At 45.8% G+C, this 15,681-nt stretch overlaps 3 protein-coding genes across 8 annotated transcripts in view; 1 reads left to right on the top strand and 2 right to left on the bottom strand.

Moving 5' to 3' along the window:
- The window catches only part of CIART (circadian associated repressor of transcription), a 34,558-nt gene that overhangs the window by 10,249 nt on the left and 8,628 nt on the right, over positions 1-15,681 (bottom strand). For 2 of the 3 annotated variants that reach the window (XM_089483114.1, XM_089483115.1), the window contains exons 2-4: positions 14,528-14,623; positions 11,988-12,073; positions 10,866-10,964 (exon numbers count right to left, since the gene is read on the bottom strand). In XM_089483114.1, the coding sequence (XP_089339240.1) occupies positions 10,866-10,964; positions 11,988-12,073; positions 14,528-14,623 (281 nt within the window). Of the gene's footprint in view, positions 1-2,997; positions 3,080-10,865; positions 10,965-11,987; positions 12,074-14,527; positions 14,624-15,681 lie in introns of those variants that run through there. The other variant, XM_089483117.1, reaches the window with a different exon arrangement.
- The window catches only part of CA14 (carbonic anhydrase 14), an 18,870-nt gene continuing 8,709 nt past the window's right edge, over positions 5,521-15,681 (top strand). The window contains exons 1-4 of one of the 4 annotated variants that reach the window (XM_089483118.1): positions 5,521-6,022; positions 11,605-11,628; positions 14,181-14,537; positions 15,316-15,492. In XM_089483118.1, coding sequence (XP_089339244.1) covers positions 5,965-6,022; positions 11,605-11,628; positions 14,181-14,537; positions 15,316-15,492 — 616 coding nt within the window. In that variant the 5' untranslated portion in view covers positions 5,521-5,964. Of the gene's footprint in view, positions 6,023-7,667; positions 7,884-11,604; positions 11,629-14,180; positions 14,538-15,315; positions 15,493-15,681 lie in introns of those variants that run through there. The other 3 variants (XM_089483119.1, XM_089483121.1, XM_089483120.1) reach the window with 3 other exon arrangements.
- Positions 14,548-15,681, bottom strand: part of APH1A (aph-1A gamma-secretase subunit) — a 20,825-nt gene continuing 19,691 nt past the window's right edge. The window contains exon 8 of the transcript XR_016272118.1: positions 14,548-14,623. The gene's annotated coding sequence lies outside the window, so the exon portion shown is untranslated. The remainder of the gene's footprint in view (positions 14,624-15,681) is intronic.

Genomic DNA, 15,681 nt, shown 5'->3' with positions numbered 1-15,681 from the left:
GCCTAACATCTCCCCCAGTGGCATTTCCACGGCCGAATCAAGATTCGAACCCAGGACCCCCAGTGTCCTAGTCCCTAACTTTTGTTGCTGCGTGACCCTTTTTGTGGCGCGTCTGCTATTTTCCTCTCCCCAAATCCTGACCTTATTATGGAGGGATGTGGCTCAGGGGCCTGGCCTAGACCCAGGGCTTCCTATGGCCATTCCCCGGTTGCCCACTCAGGGAAGGGGATGATAGGCCTGGGTGGGTTTTGCGTGACGCAGCGCTTGAAAGACGGTTCATTCACTGAGGAGGAAAGGCCACCGGGCCCTGTATATCTTTAGTGAAAAATATGCATCTGGTTGACATCTATAGGGCTTAAGAACAACCATTTTATAAGCCACCTTAAGTCCATTCTTGAAATGAATGAGGCTGAGGATGAATCGCCGCCCCTGTCCCTTGCGATTCATGCGAGAGGCCTATGCACCACACACGCGGTGCATAGGCCTCTCGCACGAATCGCAAGGGACAGGGGCGGCGATTCATCTTCCACCTCATTCACAAACGTCCAAAGGGCAGCCTCAGTGGCGCAAAGCAGCGGCGCGGCGTGGCATTGTCTCCTGCGCACGAAACAATAGGAAGGACCCAGTCGACCAAAACGGAAGGGAGGGGTTTCCGATTATCTCCTTACGCAAGGTTCCTTTGGAGGGATTGGAGGAGAGGCCCTTTCGTTTCCATCCTGCGCATGGTGCCCAGGTTTTGTTCTTTGAATGAGAACCCTGAGCTCCTCATTCCTCTTTATTCCTTTGTTTAGTCTCTGTGCCGTCTTTCTCCCAGAAAGGGACCCCAAGGCAGCTCACAATAAGAAGACATATAATGCTTTTAGGACATTTCTCCACAGCCGCTATCGCTCCATCCTCAGAGGCTAAGAGAGTGCAACTTACCCAAGGCCATCCAATGGGTTTTGTGGCTGAGCCAGAATTCGAACCCTGGCCTCCAGAGTCATAGTCCGATGCTCAAAACATAACACCACATTGGCCCTAGTCCAGCTTACAGGCCAGCCATTTAGGCTCGATTCTCATTTTCAGCCCCAAATATAGAGTAGACCTATTGAGTCTACTCTTGTTGACGTATCAAATCCGCATTTCATCTTGGTCTTAGCCCCCCAAAACCTTGATTCGGAGCTTAGAAAAGTTCCTTTTATTGGCTACACCAGAGCGAGTGGCTCCCATGCTGTGTGATGGCACTTGATCCACAATGGGTTTTAGTCCGACCTTAAAAGCCAAGATACTAAACTCGGCTGCAGTTTGCATTTCCAGTTTGCATTTGCCTTTCCCTTCCAAAAAATGAGACCATCAGGAGATGATATATCCTCTGAGACAGAAACCACCACACCGACTTTGGTTACAACTCCCAGGATCCCCTACTGACCGTCTGGGGGATGCTGGGAGTTGTGTTCTCCCCACCGAGGAGCTTTTCCAAGCCCTGGAGGTAGCAGCCGAGCTCCAGGCCTGACAAGAGTATCGGCGTTTGCAGCGTGACGCCTTCGTCCATCCCAGCTTGGGAATTTATGCTTATATAACCGGCCGTTTGCAACGTCTAGTAACCTCTTATCTCTTTATTTCTTTTTACGTCTGGGAGCCACTGAGTCACTTGTTTCCTCTTGCATGCCGCCGTGCCTCCCATCCGCCAAGAGAGGGCATCGCAAACCGTGCCATTTTAAACGCAAGCCGTCATTGTAGTTACAAAGATGCCAAACGCACGGATGCCTGCGAAACGTCAGGAATAAACTCTTCTAGAACATGGCCAACCCACAAAAACACTGTGGATGCCGGCCGTGAAGGCCTTCGACTTCACCATTCAGTTTAATGTTTCCTGGGTCAGCTTTATTCGGTTTATTATCATTTTACATGAACTATCACAGTTTTCTTCCTATAAGCCTCTTTTGGTTTCCTCGACGGTCGATGAATTTGGTCTAACTGTTAGCATTACCTCTTTGTTTGTTGTCGTTGTGCACCTTCAAGTCATTTCCGACTTAAGGCGAGCCTATAAATAATAATAATGATGGGGTTTTCTTGGCAAGATTTGTTCAGAGGGGGTTTGCCATTGCCATCCTCTGTGGCTGTGAGAGCGTGACTTGCCCAAGTGGGTTGAATGGGGATTCGAACTCCGGTCTCCAGAGTTGAAGTCTAATACTCAAACCAGGGCACTACGCTGGGAGGAGGAAATGAACACGGATGCAAACTGTTGTGTTAAGAGGATTAGGGCACCCTGACCCTTTCGGACTCTCTTTGAGGCAAGCCTAGCAAAAGATCAGAGGCCTGGCGGTTATTTCATTTTTCTTCTCTGCCAGGCAATGACCCAGAGAAAGAGATGGCACCGCATCCGCAGGCGGGTGCCTAAGAAGAATATAGGGTCACTTCTTACTAAAGTACAGAACCCAGGATCCCACAAGAAGGCCCCATGACAGTTAAACGGTTATCAAACTGATGTAATTTTGTAGTGTGGATACACCAAGCAACATTTCCCCCCCACAGAACATCACATCCAAAAAGTGAAGGTGAGTGCTGTGATACAGTGGTCTCTCTACATTGGCTGGGGTTCGGGGTGAAGGACCCCCCGTGAATGTGGGAAAGCCACAAATACAAAAAACCCACTGTTCGTTTTACCTAAGAGAACACCTCTCTAGGAACCTCCAGGTCCTCCAGTGCAACTCTGTGGTCAACTTTGTGCCAGGGTTTGACTACAGAATCACGCTGGAGGACCTACGAATGCCCAGAGTAGTGCTTTCTCTAGGAACTTCTAGGTTCTCCAAGGTAACTCTATGGTCAACATCTGGCAGAGTTGCGCCGAAGGACCTAGAGACTCCTAGAGAGAATGTATTACTCCAAACCACAAATAAGCAAAGCTGCAGAATTGAAGACAACTGTACTTACCATTATTAAGCTTTACTTATAAAGCGCTGTACATTTACATGGTGCTGAACATATGATCAATTAAAATAGATAAATTAAACCTACCTATGGTGTACTTGTAATAACTGCACACATAATATCTTTGGGAAACTGCCTGTTCTGATCACATTTGCCCATAAGATTGCCCTTCAACTGCCTCCATGGCCACTTTAGATGCCAAAGAACGAACAGATGCTCAGCTGGATATATCTAGAAACGATAACCTCCAATGATTGCTGCTCCTCTGATCTGTTAAAGAGAACTTGAAAATATTACTATGTTTTGTGGAGTGCAGGTTCTTCAAAAAAAAAGAAACCTTTCTAAGCTCTGCAGCACCTGTTCCTTAGCAATGGAAAACCCCAGCAGGAATCTATGGAGCTGGCATTTCCGTTCACTTTGATTTGGTTTGTTTAGGGCTTATCTGGGATAAAGGTTTCTTTCTCATTCCAGGTATTAATTAACAGAAGAAAACAAGAAATCGTGCATTATCACCAGTTCCAGTCTTGGATGGTCTTTCTGCTATATCTAGGGTCTCATAAGAGCTTGGGAAGGTGACATTTTGGGACTAACTCCTCCGTTTCCCTTCCGGATGGGGACAGTGGGAGTTGTTAATCCAAAAACCTAACTTTTCCAAGCTCTTGGCCATCGTTTCTTCCTGCCCACTTTGTACTCGCAGGTGTCACCTGGGCAGCGGAGATCGTTCTTGGTGCCATTTGATGAACTAATCATGGATTTTGGGCCAAGAAAGTGTCAGCTGCAATCTGGTGACTGGGCAAGGTGCCCAAAGATTCTTGGATATCATATGTCTGAGTGGGTATCTTCTTTAAATACGCAGAGAAGCTTTCTCTTATCAAGAGGCTATCTCTTAACCTTCGGGATCCAACCGGTGAACTTTCAAGAGACCCCTGGACTTCTTCTCCAGCAATCTGGATTGGAAAAATAATGACTGACAGAGAGGAAACCAGACCGGAGACTACATTGTGGTGCTTTGGCTCAATCATTAACCAAAATGGAGACCGAAGCTCCAAGACATCAGAAGGCAGCTAGGATTGGGAAGGACAATTATGGCAAGATCCTCAGGTGCAAAGATATATCATTGAATACTAAGGTTAGATGGTCCATGCCAGCATATTTCCCATTTCTATACTGTATTGGGTTGTGAAAGCTGGACAGTGAAGAAACAGGAACGAAATTAACTCATTTGAGATATATGGTGCTGGAGGAGAGCTCTGCAGATACTGTGGCCTGCTAAAAAGACAAATACAGAGGCTAAAACTCAAGCCTGAACTCTCCTTGGAAGCCAAAATGGCGGAAATGAGGCTGTCATATTTGGGACATATCATCAGAAGGCATAAAAAGGAGGAAGGAAGGGGAAGGAAAAAATGTGGCAGCTCCTTTCAGACTGTTTTTTATTTCTGCATGAGTTTTCATGGCTATAAATCTTCAGATGCAATACAATGAGGCAGTACCTGAGGCCTTAATATCACTCTGCTGCATCCAAAAAAGCAGGTTTATATCCATGGAAGCTCAGGAAAAAGAAAACCCGGATAGGTGCTGCCACGTTTCTTTTTCTTTGCCCCCTCTCCCACTTCTTCCTTTCTTTTTATGCTGCAAGAGACTTAAGTATGAATTTCCTGCACAAATGTGCATCAATTTGCCCTCCCACTGCCAAAAAGCCAGCAGCCATACATTCGATAAGGCGCATCCTCACGAATACTTGTGGACACTACGGTGAAAACTGCAAATCCTTTTTTCAGCTGAGTTTATGGAGTCATGAACTCCGGCACAAAAGCCCAAATTCCTCCAAATTGTGTGCGGCTGGATAACAGTCTATTCAACTGGAATGAGGAGTATCTTCATTGTGTAGACAAACCGCCTGCAAAGTAGGCCCAGATGGCAATACATTATGCCCCTTCCCTGAAATACATGGTCTAGACCACCCTGGCATCCTTTTACTCTCCGGTGGTCTGTTTATTTCTCCATGGTAAAGGCTGAAACTGAGGCTGCTGAGAACCAAATACTGCTTGAAGGGATAATGGAAACGCTTTCCTTTTTTGCAGTCCTCCTTCCTATATACCTTTGGACAGCTAGGTCAGGTCTCTTTCTTTTGCGAAGATCCAGAATCTAGTTGTGTATGGACATCACACATTTGGACATGAAGCATAAACCTCCATTGAAATGGGACTGAGCAGCCGATGTAGGAAATCCATCTTCCATTTCACCCAATGCATCTTGAAGGGCCAGGCCACAGAGACAGGAGTCGGACAGGCCTTGCTCTCTTGCAAAGACTTCTGCAAAGCTTTGGTGAGGTTTTGGTTGCCTCTAATAAAAGGCGTGAATCCCATTTTGGTAAAGTGAAAAAGGAGCAGGACAAAGAGGGCTGGCACTTTCTCTTCGATGTGCCAAGTGTGTGCCCAGAGGAACTCTTGCCACCAACGATCAGAAATGTCAAGAAACTGGTGAAAAACGAGTGCTAGTCTACAACAGTTTTCTAGAACTTCAATCCTGGGACCTTTCCAGTCCTCTCTCTCTTTTTCTTTTCTTTTCCCTCAGGGAAAGAAAAGGCACTGGCCTTTTGCTGAGCGCCTTTGGCTGGCACAGGCCTGAACGGCAGCCAAATTCCCGGCGGCCCCCCTCTCTGGTCCCCCTCGCCCTGTCCAAACACTGTGGGGACTTTCGGAGACGGGTGGATGGAGGTATTTAAGGAGCAGAGACCTCGGGCGCTGGGCAAACCCTCCCTGGGGCTTAGAGCCACCTTAACAAAATCAAAAAAGCCTTGGGCTTCTGTCTTTATTTCCCTCCTGGGTGGCAAATGGGGTGCAGGTGGCAGTGCTGGAATACCAGGACTCCCTCCAAAAGGACAAAGTAGAGTAGATCCATTCCTTGGAGGCATTTATTAGTGGTAGTATTTGGGGCTTCTTTCTTGTCTCAGAAGCCAGAGACCCGTCTTTGCTTAAACTCACCAGGGCAGAACTATATAAATTAAATCCCCATCTTCCCAGCCCCTGCGTTCTTTCTTTTTCTGACCTCAAGATGTTCCCAGCTCTCATCTTCTTGCAAGTGTGGTCCCAGACTTTGGCTGCAAGTGATGGTAAGTTTGCTTCTGTTTTTTCTTTTCCTTTGCTCCTATCTCTCAATTGCTTTATTTTTTTTTTTTTGGGGGGGGGTGCATGATTTGAATTCAATTAATTGACTTTTTCGGGGACACTTTCCAGACTGCTCCTTTCCTGTCTCCACAATGCAGCAACTGCTGGCAGCTGCACAGGACTGCGAAGGTTTCTTTGCTCCCGGAAAAGAAAAAGAAAACGCAAACACCCCTATTCTTTCCTTTTTTGAAACAGCTAATCGGTTCCAAATTAATGATGTTTGGCTAGAATGGCTGGCCGAACTTGCAAACACTGTGGCTTTCTCTCCCTGAAGGATGCTTGCAAAGCGTGCCATTTGGTTCCCTTTCAACCATGCATTTAGAAGTCTCTGCCCCAAAGAGGATGCAAAGTGTGGTTTTCACAAAGGAGGTTTGTGTCCGGCTAGAACCTCGCAACAATGCTATGGCTTTTGCTTCTGCTGTTCCTCAAGGATGCTTGCAAAGCATGCCATTTTGGGTCTCTTTTGAGAAGTCATTTGGACCTTTGCTCCAAAGAGGATACAAAACAGAGAGAGGTGTCCCACAAAGGCTATTTCATGACCTATCCAGGGTTTGCTTGGAAGTGAGTCTTGCAAAATTCAGTGTGGATTGCTCCCAAATAGTAATAATATTCATATTCATGTTACAATACAATGAATTCAAGTGTGGCCAAAAAGGTCCAAAGGCCAATTTTCTACCCTTGGGAACTTCTGGGGAGCTAAAAAATAGCTAGAAAAGTTATATTGTTCTACATGGTGGAAGTGGGGATAATGACCTGTTTTAAAGGAGAAAACACCAGGGAAAGTGCCATTTCAGAAAGTCTGGACAGATCTATTCTCCTTCTCTGTCTCCTTCTCTAGACCCCATCTTTCTCCCAAAAGTGGGACTCATAGGGGCTATCTGCCAAACATTTCCTCTTCTCTATACACTCTTTAACTCCCAGAGTTACATTGTTTTAAACATATTTTGCCACAAGACACAAATGGCAAGGGTTTGTCTGCACCTCTGCTTCAGCTTTGGATGGTGATGTTTGGAAGCAATGGACTTATCCTGGGCTGCTGTTGTTGTGTGCCTTCAAGCGGACCAACCTACCACAGGATTTTCTTGGCATGATTTGTTCTGAGGTTTGTTGCCTTTGTCTTCCTAGGAGGCTGAGAGAGTGTGCCTTGCCCAAATCACCCAGTAGGTTTCCATGGCTGAGAGGGGATTCAAACCCAGTTCTCCAGAGCCCTTGGAGTTTGGTTCCAAGTCCACCCATGGAAACCAAAATCCACATATGCTTAGGTCCCTTTATATACAATGGGTTGTTGTTGTTGTTGCAATGGGCCCTTGGTATCTGCTGGGGTTTGGTTCCAGGACTCCCTGTAGATGCCAAAATCCATGAATGCTCATGTCCGTGGATATAGAGGGCTGGCTGCATTTGTCCCCTGCCTTTCAGCCAAAAAGCCTTCAAGGGTCACTTTCAATCCCAAAATTGGGCAGGTCTTTGCCCTTCAGGGTTACGGTCCAAGTGAGACCCTGGGCATAGGGAAAAGGGAATGGCAACAGGGCAGAGGATGCCCTCCTTCCTCCTCAGAGGCCATACTGTAGTGGCAGTTGGAACTGAAATGGAAGGCTCCAGGTTCCAAGATGGCGCTGTGCCTGGTGGTTTTTCTCTCCCTTCCTCCCGGGCTGAGGCAGTGGCAGTTGGCACAAGCAGGGAGGTCCGCGCATCTGCCGCTGGGTCCCAGGCAAGATGGCGCCGTGTCCAGCAGCTCTCCTCTCCCTCCTGGGCCACAAGAAGTGGCAGTTGGCACAGGGATGGAGTACGTCAGGGACCGTGGCCATTGTGAGTCAACATCCTTTATGACACACACACACAAATTCAGCGTGGGAGAGGGGGGCTTCGTTGAAGCATGGAAGATGCGCTTGGTCTCTTTCATGCCACCCAGTTAAGGGCACTCTGATATCTCTTTAGTTGCATGACAGTTGGGAATGGGAAGGCCATGATTCGAATCCCCACCCAGCCATGGAAACCCATTGGGTGACTTTGGGTAAGTCTCACTCTCTCAACCTCAGAGGAAGGCCATGGCAACCCCCCTCTGAGGAAACTTGCCAAGAAAACCCTATGATAGGTTTGCCTTAGGGTCATCATAAGTCGGAAACGACTTGAAGGCACACAACAGCTAGGACAGAAGACCATGGAAATCCACTGGATGACCTGGGGCAAGTCTCACTCTCTTTGCCTCAGAGGAAGACCATAGCAAACCTCTTCTGAGGAAATCTGGCCAGGAAGACCCTACTGTAATATTAGTAATAGTAATAATATTATAACTATATTATAATATAGAGCAAGTGGGGTGGACTGGTCTTTGGTAATTTTGTACTTCAACTCCCAGAAGCCCCAACCACCACGACCCAAGTCCAGAAATCCTGGGAGTTGAAGTCCAAAACACCAGGAGGATCACCATTTGGGATGTTGATCACTGTGTTAGACTGACCCAGGAGAAAAGGAGAAGCAGACACTTTGAAGCAGCCAGAAATAATTAAGGAAGATTTAAAAATACAAAACATAACTGTACTCCCTTTAAGGAACGCATGCTTTTGAGTAACACAGGTCTCCTTGCTGAATGTTCTGCCAAAGTGAAACCAGAATGAGCCTTGTAGTATTTTGAAATAAGATATTTACAGTGGCAAACGCTTTCATGGACCAGAGTTCATTTCATCAGTTGCGTAAGTCCTGCACAGACACGCACAAGCCAGGGAGGCCAGAGGAATGTAAATAGTAAGGTCACCTAGAAATAAATTCAAACCCCTCCATACTCCCTGACAATTCTGCAGACAGCTTGAACGTATGCAAGGTAGCTGCAATGTATTCAAAGTAACTTAAATGTATGCAAAGTAACAGCAATATATGCAAGGTAACTGCAGGGACAACTGATACTGGTGATAATGCAATCAGTCTGTTAATTCATATTTGTAGACTAGAAAGAGGAAACCATTATCCTGACTAAGGCCTAAGCAAATAAAACCAAACTTCTTCATAAACTCAAGTTCAATAGTTATATGCACATTATGCCAGAATCATGCATTTTACAATGTGGCTTCTAGACCACATCTTCTGGCACAACAAAATTCCAGCACAACTTGGCAAAGGTCCTTTATTGGACTACCACTCCCAGAATCCCCCAGCTAGTGGGGGATGGATTTCTATCCAAGAAAGGAACTTTTCTGTACACTGCTTCCCTCTCTGAGTGCTATTGGATTTAGTGGAGCTTAATTCTAAGTGGACACTCGTAGGATGACAACTTAAATTGGTAGCGCAGTGGTTAAATGCCTGTACTGCAGCCATTCACTCAAAACCACAAGGTTGCGAGTTCAAGACCAGCAAAAGGGCCCAAGCTCGACTCAGGCTTGTATCCTTCCGAGGTCGCTAAAATGAGTACCCAGACTGTTGGGGGCAAATTAGCTTACTTGCTAATTAGCTTACTTGCTGTTCACCGCTATGATCTTTGGAATAGCGGTATATAAATAAAACAAATTATTATTATTATTAAATTTGCCAGCCCTATAGTGGCACAGAGAGCCGCCGTGGCATCGTGGTTTGAGTGTTGGACTACAGACCAGGGTTCGAGTCCCAGCTCATCCATGAAGCTTTAGAGGAAGGCAATGGCAAACCTCCTCTGAACAAACCTTGCCAAGAAAACCCCAGGAAAGGTTCACCTTAGGGTTGTCATAAGTTGGAAATGACTTGAAGGTACACACCAACAACAAAAAAAGTGGCACAAGTCTCCTTTTTGGCTGGAACAGATGGATGCCCACTTGAAAAATGGTAAAATGAGCCCTGAAAATCACTGGGTGGCTTTGGGCCGATCCTTCTTTCTCAGCCTGACCTACCTTGCAAGGATGTGCTGAAGATAAAATGGTGGAAAGGGGAGGTGTGTTCATTTAATGGACCAAAAAAGGAAGAGTTGCAGGAATATTTGCTCAGCAAAGCCCAGGAGACTGTGCCTGTGGGTGCCAAAGGGTGACCTTTACTCTCCGTACCCCCAAATCTTTTTCCAAATTGTTGGAGCAATAAGAAGGGAAGCAAAACCTGTCGCTCCAGTCTGTTGTCACTGGAGTATATTTAGCAGCAACAGGAGAGGGGTCCGCTGTGGGACAAGCTGCCCTTTTAAAAGTGGAACAAATTCCACCTAACTCTTCTATCAACTTTGGCTCAGGTTTCCTCTTTGGCATCCAAGAGTTTATGTTTCAGACCAAGGCTTTTAAAAATAAAATTCAATTAAAAAGTTAATGTCGAACATGGATTTCAGGCAGTAGCACCAAGAAAAGAAAGATATATGTTTAAGATACTTCAATGGTGTAACTGGAGACAGAGAGCCGTCAAAGCAAATTGCTTTGAGTGTTGGATTAGGACTCTAGGAAACCAGGCTCCGAATCCCTGCTCAGCCATGGAAGCCCAATTGCTGGCCTTGGGCAAGTCTCACTCTCTCAGCCTCAGAGGCAAAACCGACTCTGGAGAAATCTGACCAAGAAAAAGGTTACCACAAGCCAGAGCTGACTTAAAAACACATAACAACAACAGTGTGACATAGTGCTTTGAGCACTAGACTAGGATTCTGGAGTCCAGGGTTCAAATCCCTGCTTGGCCCTGGAAACCCACTGGGTGATCTTGGCCAAGTCATGTTCTCTCAGCCTTAAAACCCATTTGAACAAACTTTGCAAATAAAAATTTGTTATAGATCCACCTTTGGGTTGTCATAAACTGGAAACCCTTTGGTGTGAAGGCAGCAACAACAACAACAACAACAACAACAACGAGACAAACCTTTTTACCGGGTGCTTGAAGCAGGGACTCTGCTACTTCTAGAGAGCGGAAATGTGGAGAGTCTTTCCAAAGGGCCAGATGGAAAAGAGAAGAGTCTCCCTGCGAATGAGAGTGATAAACAGAGGCTTTACAAAAACCAGAAACTTGAAGGGTTCCCATTTCCCCCCTGGACTCTAAGTCCCAGAATCCCTCGCAGTCAAAATAATCTCAAAAATAAAAGCACTACTGAAAAACATTAATTCCTCCCTAACAAAGGAATGTGTGCAACACCCCAAGTAATGCAATGCTACTTTTCCAAACTTTGCACACCAGCAAGCGACTTGAGGCCCCAATAAAAGTAATTTTGGAAAAATAATTTTCCAAACTCTAAAAATTTAGTCCAAACGCATTGGTGTGTGTGTGTGTGTGTGTGTTTGATCCCATGTCAGTTGGTGGGTGGTAGATCCCCTCCGGGATCTAGTCTGAACTTTAAAAGCATTATCCAAGCTGTCCTACCTTTGCAATAGATCTGACCCACCTTGGATGGCTCCTTTAAAGTTTGGACTTAAATACGGACCAGAATCACCACCTCCAGTGACATGGAAGACACTCTGTGGAAGGGGGCCTCCCGGACCTTTTGCTCTCTAAGTTCAACAAATTTTATTTATTTAAATGAAATAAAATAAAACCCCAAAGCATTGTGATTTAGCTGCAGACTGACTCCTTGTTTTCTTCTCTCCTCTCCTTTTTCCCTTTGCAGCTCCTCACTGGTCCTATGAAGAAGGTAAGGAGAATAATGCACCCCCTCCCATAAGCTTTCCCTACCTCTGGACCTTTGCAAAAATTAATGGGGTTTGGGATATTTTGTTCAAAGGATCTTTGTGTTTTTCTGGTCAAGGCCCCAGACGTTGCTGCTTTTCTCTGTCCCCAGTTGTAATGGGGTGGGAAAAGCATTGCCTGGATTGACCCAAGCCACCCTTCCCTCCCGCCATGCGCTGTGTGTTTCTAATGGCAAGAGGGTTAGGCCTCGCCAAAGAAATCCCAGAGCCAAGTCCGTTGAACCGTCAACGAGGGAAAGCTGGGTGACCACATAGATGTTTGTTTCGTGGGTGCCCATCTTGAAACAAAGGATCCATGGCATGCCTGATCATCTGCACGCTCCCAGGAGGAGATGAGAAACTGAAGTTTATGCACCAGGGCTGCTCCTTGCATGTTTTCAAGAAGATTTCCTTTCAAAGAAAAGCAGAAACACAATCCCTATAATGGCCACCAGTTGGAATGGCATAGTAGTGGGCAAACAGCAACTGCAGGGTCACATATGAACCTCAAGACATTTTTTTTTTGTGCCCCTCAAACCTTCCTGACTCCATAGACTGCCCTTTTCCTAGCAAAGGATTAGGCGGAAGCTAAAACTAAGGAGGAAGCTAAATATACATAGACTTCTGGCAGAGTTTTTGCAAGTTGCAGCAACCAATTTAAGCCACTGGGTCCTTGTTATCCGCTGGGGTTTGGTCCCAGGGCCCCATGGATAACAATATCCGTGGACGCTCAAGTCCCATTAAATACAATCGGGTCGTAAAACAGTGTCCCTTATGTAAAATGGAAAATCAAGGTTTGCTATTTGGAATTAATACTTTTTAAAAAATATATTTTAGGGCCATGGATGCTTGAATCGGTGGATAAAAAAAATCAGTGGATAAAGAGGGCTGACTGTAGTAGCAGCTCTCTTAAATCAGGTGGAGATTTGCACCTCATGGCTGGAGTTGAGCTCCCACTGAAAAAGTGGAGACTTTGCCTCCTCATCTCATATCTGGAGATGACCCAAGAAAACTGGAGACCCAAAAACAGGTCCTGAGATCTGGCAACCTCTAGTTCCAGGACCAGAAAATGCCACCAAAGGCCCCCAGGAGATCTCTTGCCCCACAAAGCAAGTGAGTTTCCCATTGCTCTGTATTTTGGTTTTCCCATTCTGTCCATCCCATTCTTCACCGCCTCCATCTCTCTCTCTCACACACACAGACAACACACACGCCTCAGTCTGTGTCCCCAAAGCACCTTTTCCCATTCTAAAAGCGTGTTTTCTAGACCCTCATCGGCCTGTTTTGCCAACTAGCACCCTCCGCCGCCAAAGTCCTCTTCCAATTAGAAAAAAGAAAAGACTCCCCTGCTGCTGCTCCAAAGAGTTTACTACTGGCTGATCCCTTTGCTCGAGGGGGATGCTAATCCGTACCCGAAGCATTCCCAAAGTTGCCCTTCCAAAGAAAAAAAGAAACAAAGGGATTACTGGGAGACTAAGAAAGGCTTAGCCATGGCAGCAGGAAGGCCCATGAAGGCAGATCTTGGGACTGTTTGCCAGGTCACTGTCTCCTGCATATTTTAAAAAGGCAGAAAAATCATATTGTGTGCAAAGATGTATGTGAGCTTCCTCCACATTTTATACCTTTCAACTGCTCTGATTTGGAAGGAACAGTCCCAATTAATCCTTTGCTATCCCAGTCTTTCGTTACTTTTTAAACGTCCTGGTTTCTCTCTCCTCTTCCCACCTTCCCCCTTTGTCCTCAGCTTGCTTCCACTGCTGAAAACTAAGTTCAAAGTGCAAAAGCAGTTAACTCAGCAATGGGGAGAGGAGAGAAGAAAGAAATGCCTTGCCTTTCCCAGTTTGCTCAGGCAAAAGCAATCTGTTGCAACCTCTCCTAGCTTCTGTGTTCTTCATCATTAATAACTTTTGCCATTTGACCACATTTCACTGTTCCGTGGCGACACATGCTCACATTTTAATTTGCAAAATGTTGGAGGATGTGTTGTACAATATACCTATCCATCTATATGCCCAATTTTTTTTGCAATGATCGAGTATTAGGGTTGGAAAATAACATTCTCTATTATTAATTTCCCAGTTGAAAAATGAGTTTCTCAACTGTCAGGAAACCACATCAGGGAGAATAACTGAGCCGAGTCCAGTGTTCAAATGTTCTGCAATGTTTGGGATTTCCCCCAAAAAACAGGTGGATTTTTGCACAAAAACACACTTTCGATGCAGAGAATCCAATTTCTTGTATAAGGAACCACGTTTTCTGCACTGGGAATATGTATTTTGTGCAGGCAGTTTGTGGGCTTTGTGCAGTATTTTTCTGTACCCCCCAAAATGAAAGTTCCCAGAACATTCTGGGATGCTCAAAAATGGGGAGAATAATGTGCAAAAGTGTTGCTGTTTTTTAATCTCACAGCAGTGAGAAATCGACAGTAATGATCCATGTTTGCATGCAAGTCTGAGATATCTGAGGATTTATTGGGAATTTAATTCTGGTCTCCCTCCCCACTTTTTTTATGTAAAAGAAATAATGTGTGCAGGAACTTTAAGCTCATTGACCACCGGAATAACAATGACAGAGCGAGCAGGCAAAGCAAACGGCTTTATCCTTGCTACCCGGCTTGGAAGAACAAGTAAAAATAGCTTTTGCAGCCAACCGAGAAGCATGCCAGAGCGACTGCCATTCAGAGGCAAAACAGCGTACATCCCTCACTTGATGGTGGGGCTGCGCTTTCTCCTCGCATTGGGCGCCATTTGCAGAGCCAAGACTCTTTCAGAACAAGAAGCAGGAGCAAGGAGCCTGGTCTGCCCTCGCATCAGACATTTCTCCATGCATAAAACCCAAAGGATGAAAAACTGTGCTTTTTGTTACCTGATTCAGGGTAAGGAGCCCACAAAGATGTATCCAGAAGGGACCTTGTGCTGCACAGTTCCGGAATGTCCTTTTGGGCGATTGGCAATTTCAGTCCTTAGAAAATAATAATAAAATTATTATTATTATTATTATTATTATTATTATTATTATTATTAGGACTATGACTCTGGAGACCAGGGTTCAAATCACGATTCAGCCATATAAGCCCACTGGGTGACCTTGGCCAAATCACACACTCTCAGTCTCAGAAGATGCCAATGGCAAACCCCCTCTGATGAAACCACAATAGGTTCACTTTAGGCTCTCCATACGTCGGAAAGGACTTGAAGGCACACATCAACAACAAGAACATTTTAGTCTCCTATTTTTTCCCAATGAGTTAGAAGTTGAAGCCACCCTTAGCAATAAAACACAATGCAAGAAAGATTTGTTTCCCTGTTTTCCGAATCTGTTGCATCTTAAACAAAGGGGAGAGGTTACCCTTGAGCCTGTGCCTTCACAAATGCAAAAGATTTCTCAGCCATCTAGGACAGCAAACTGCTTTCCAGCCTGGGTTTAATCAGGATTCTGGAGGTTGTTGTCTCACACATCTGGAGAGCACCAAGATGAGGAAGGCTGATCTCGGAAGGCCTCAAAACCAAAATCTGTAGCGTCCCAGTAAACCATGAATGATACTACACATGGTACACAAGGGCACTGGCTGTTGGTGAGCATTTACTGATTCCTTGTCCCTCCAGGGATGGGTTCTGGATTCTAATGTTGACTCTGCTTGTCTCTTTTTGCAGGTCCACATGGTCAGGAGCACTGGCAGAACACGTATCCGGACTGCGGGTTCCAGTCCCAGTCCCCCATCAATATCCAAACCGATTCAGTCCAATATGACCCCAACTTGCTGCCGATCGACCCAGAGGGATACCGGGCTCCTGGAAATCTATTCACCATGCTAAACAATGGGCACACGGGTGAGGATGAGGGCGGGATGGGTCGCTTGGATTGGCAGCAGCCATATTGTTTCCCTTGTCAGCCCAAGACTTGGAAGGTTGCTTTTGGGGGACTACGTATCCCCAAACCCCCACAGCCATGAAGGCCAGGGGAGATTCTGGGAGTGGTAGTCCCAGAAAGTAAGATTTCCTAACTCTCCTCTCTTTGCT

This window comes from Sceloporus occidentalis, unplaced genomic scaffold, assembly GCF_023333645.1.
Source record: "Sceloporus occidentalis isolate IW3139 unplaced genomic scaffold, rSceOcc1.0.p SCAF_20, whole genome shotgun sequence".
Taxonomy (NCBI): Eukaryota; Metazoa; Chordata; class Lepidosauria; order Squamata; family Phrynosomatidae; genus Sceloporus; species Sceloporus occidentalis.
The sequence above is the reverse complement of the archived record's forward strand: the minus strand, read 5'-3'. Positions and strand labels throughout refer to the sequence as shown.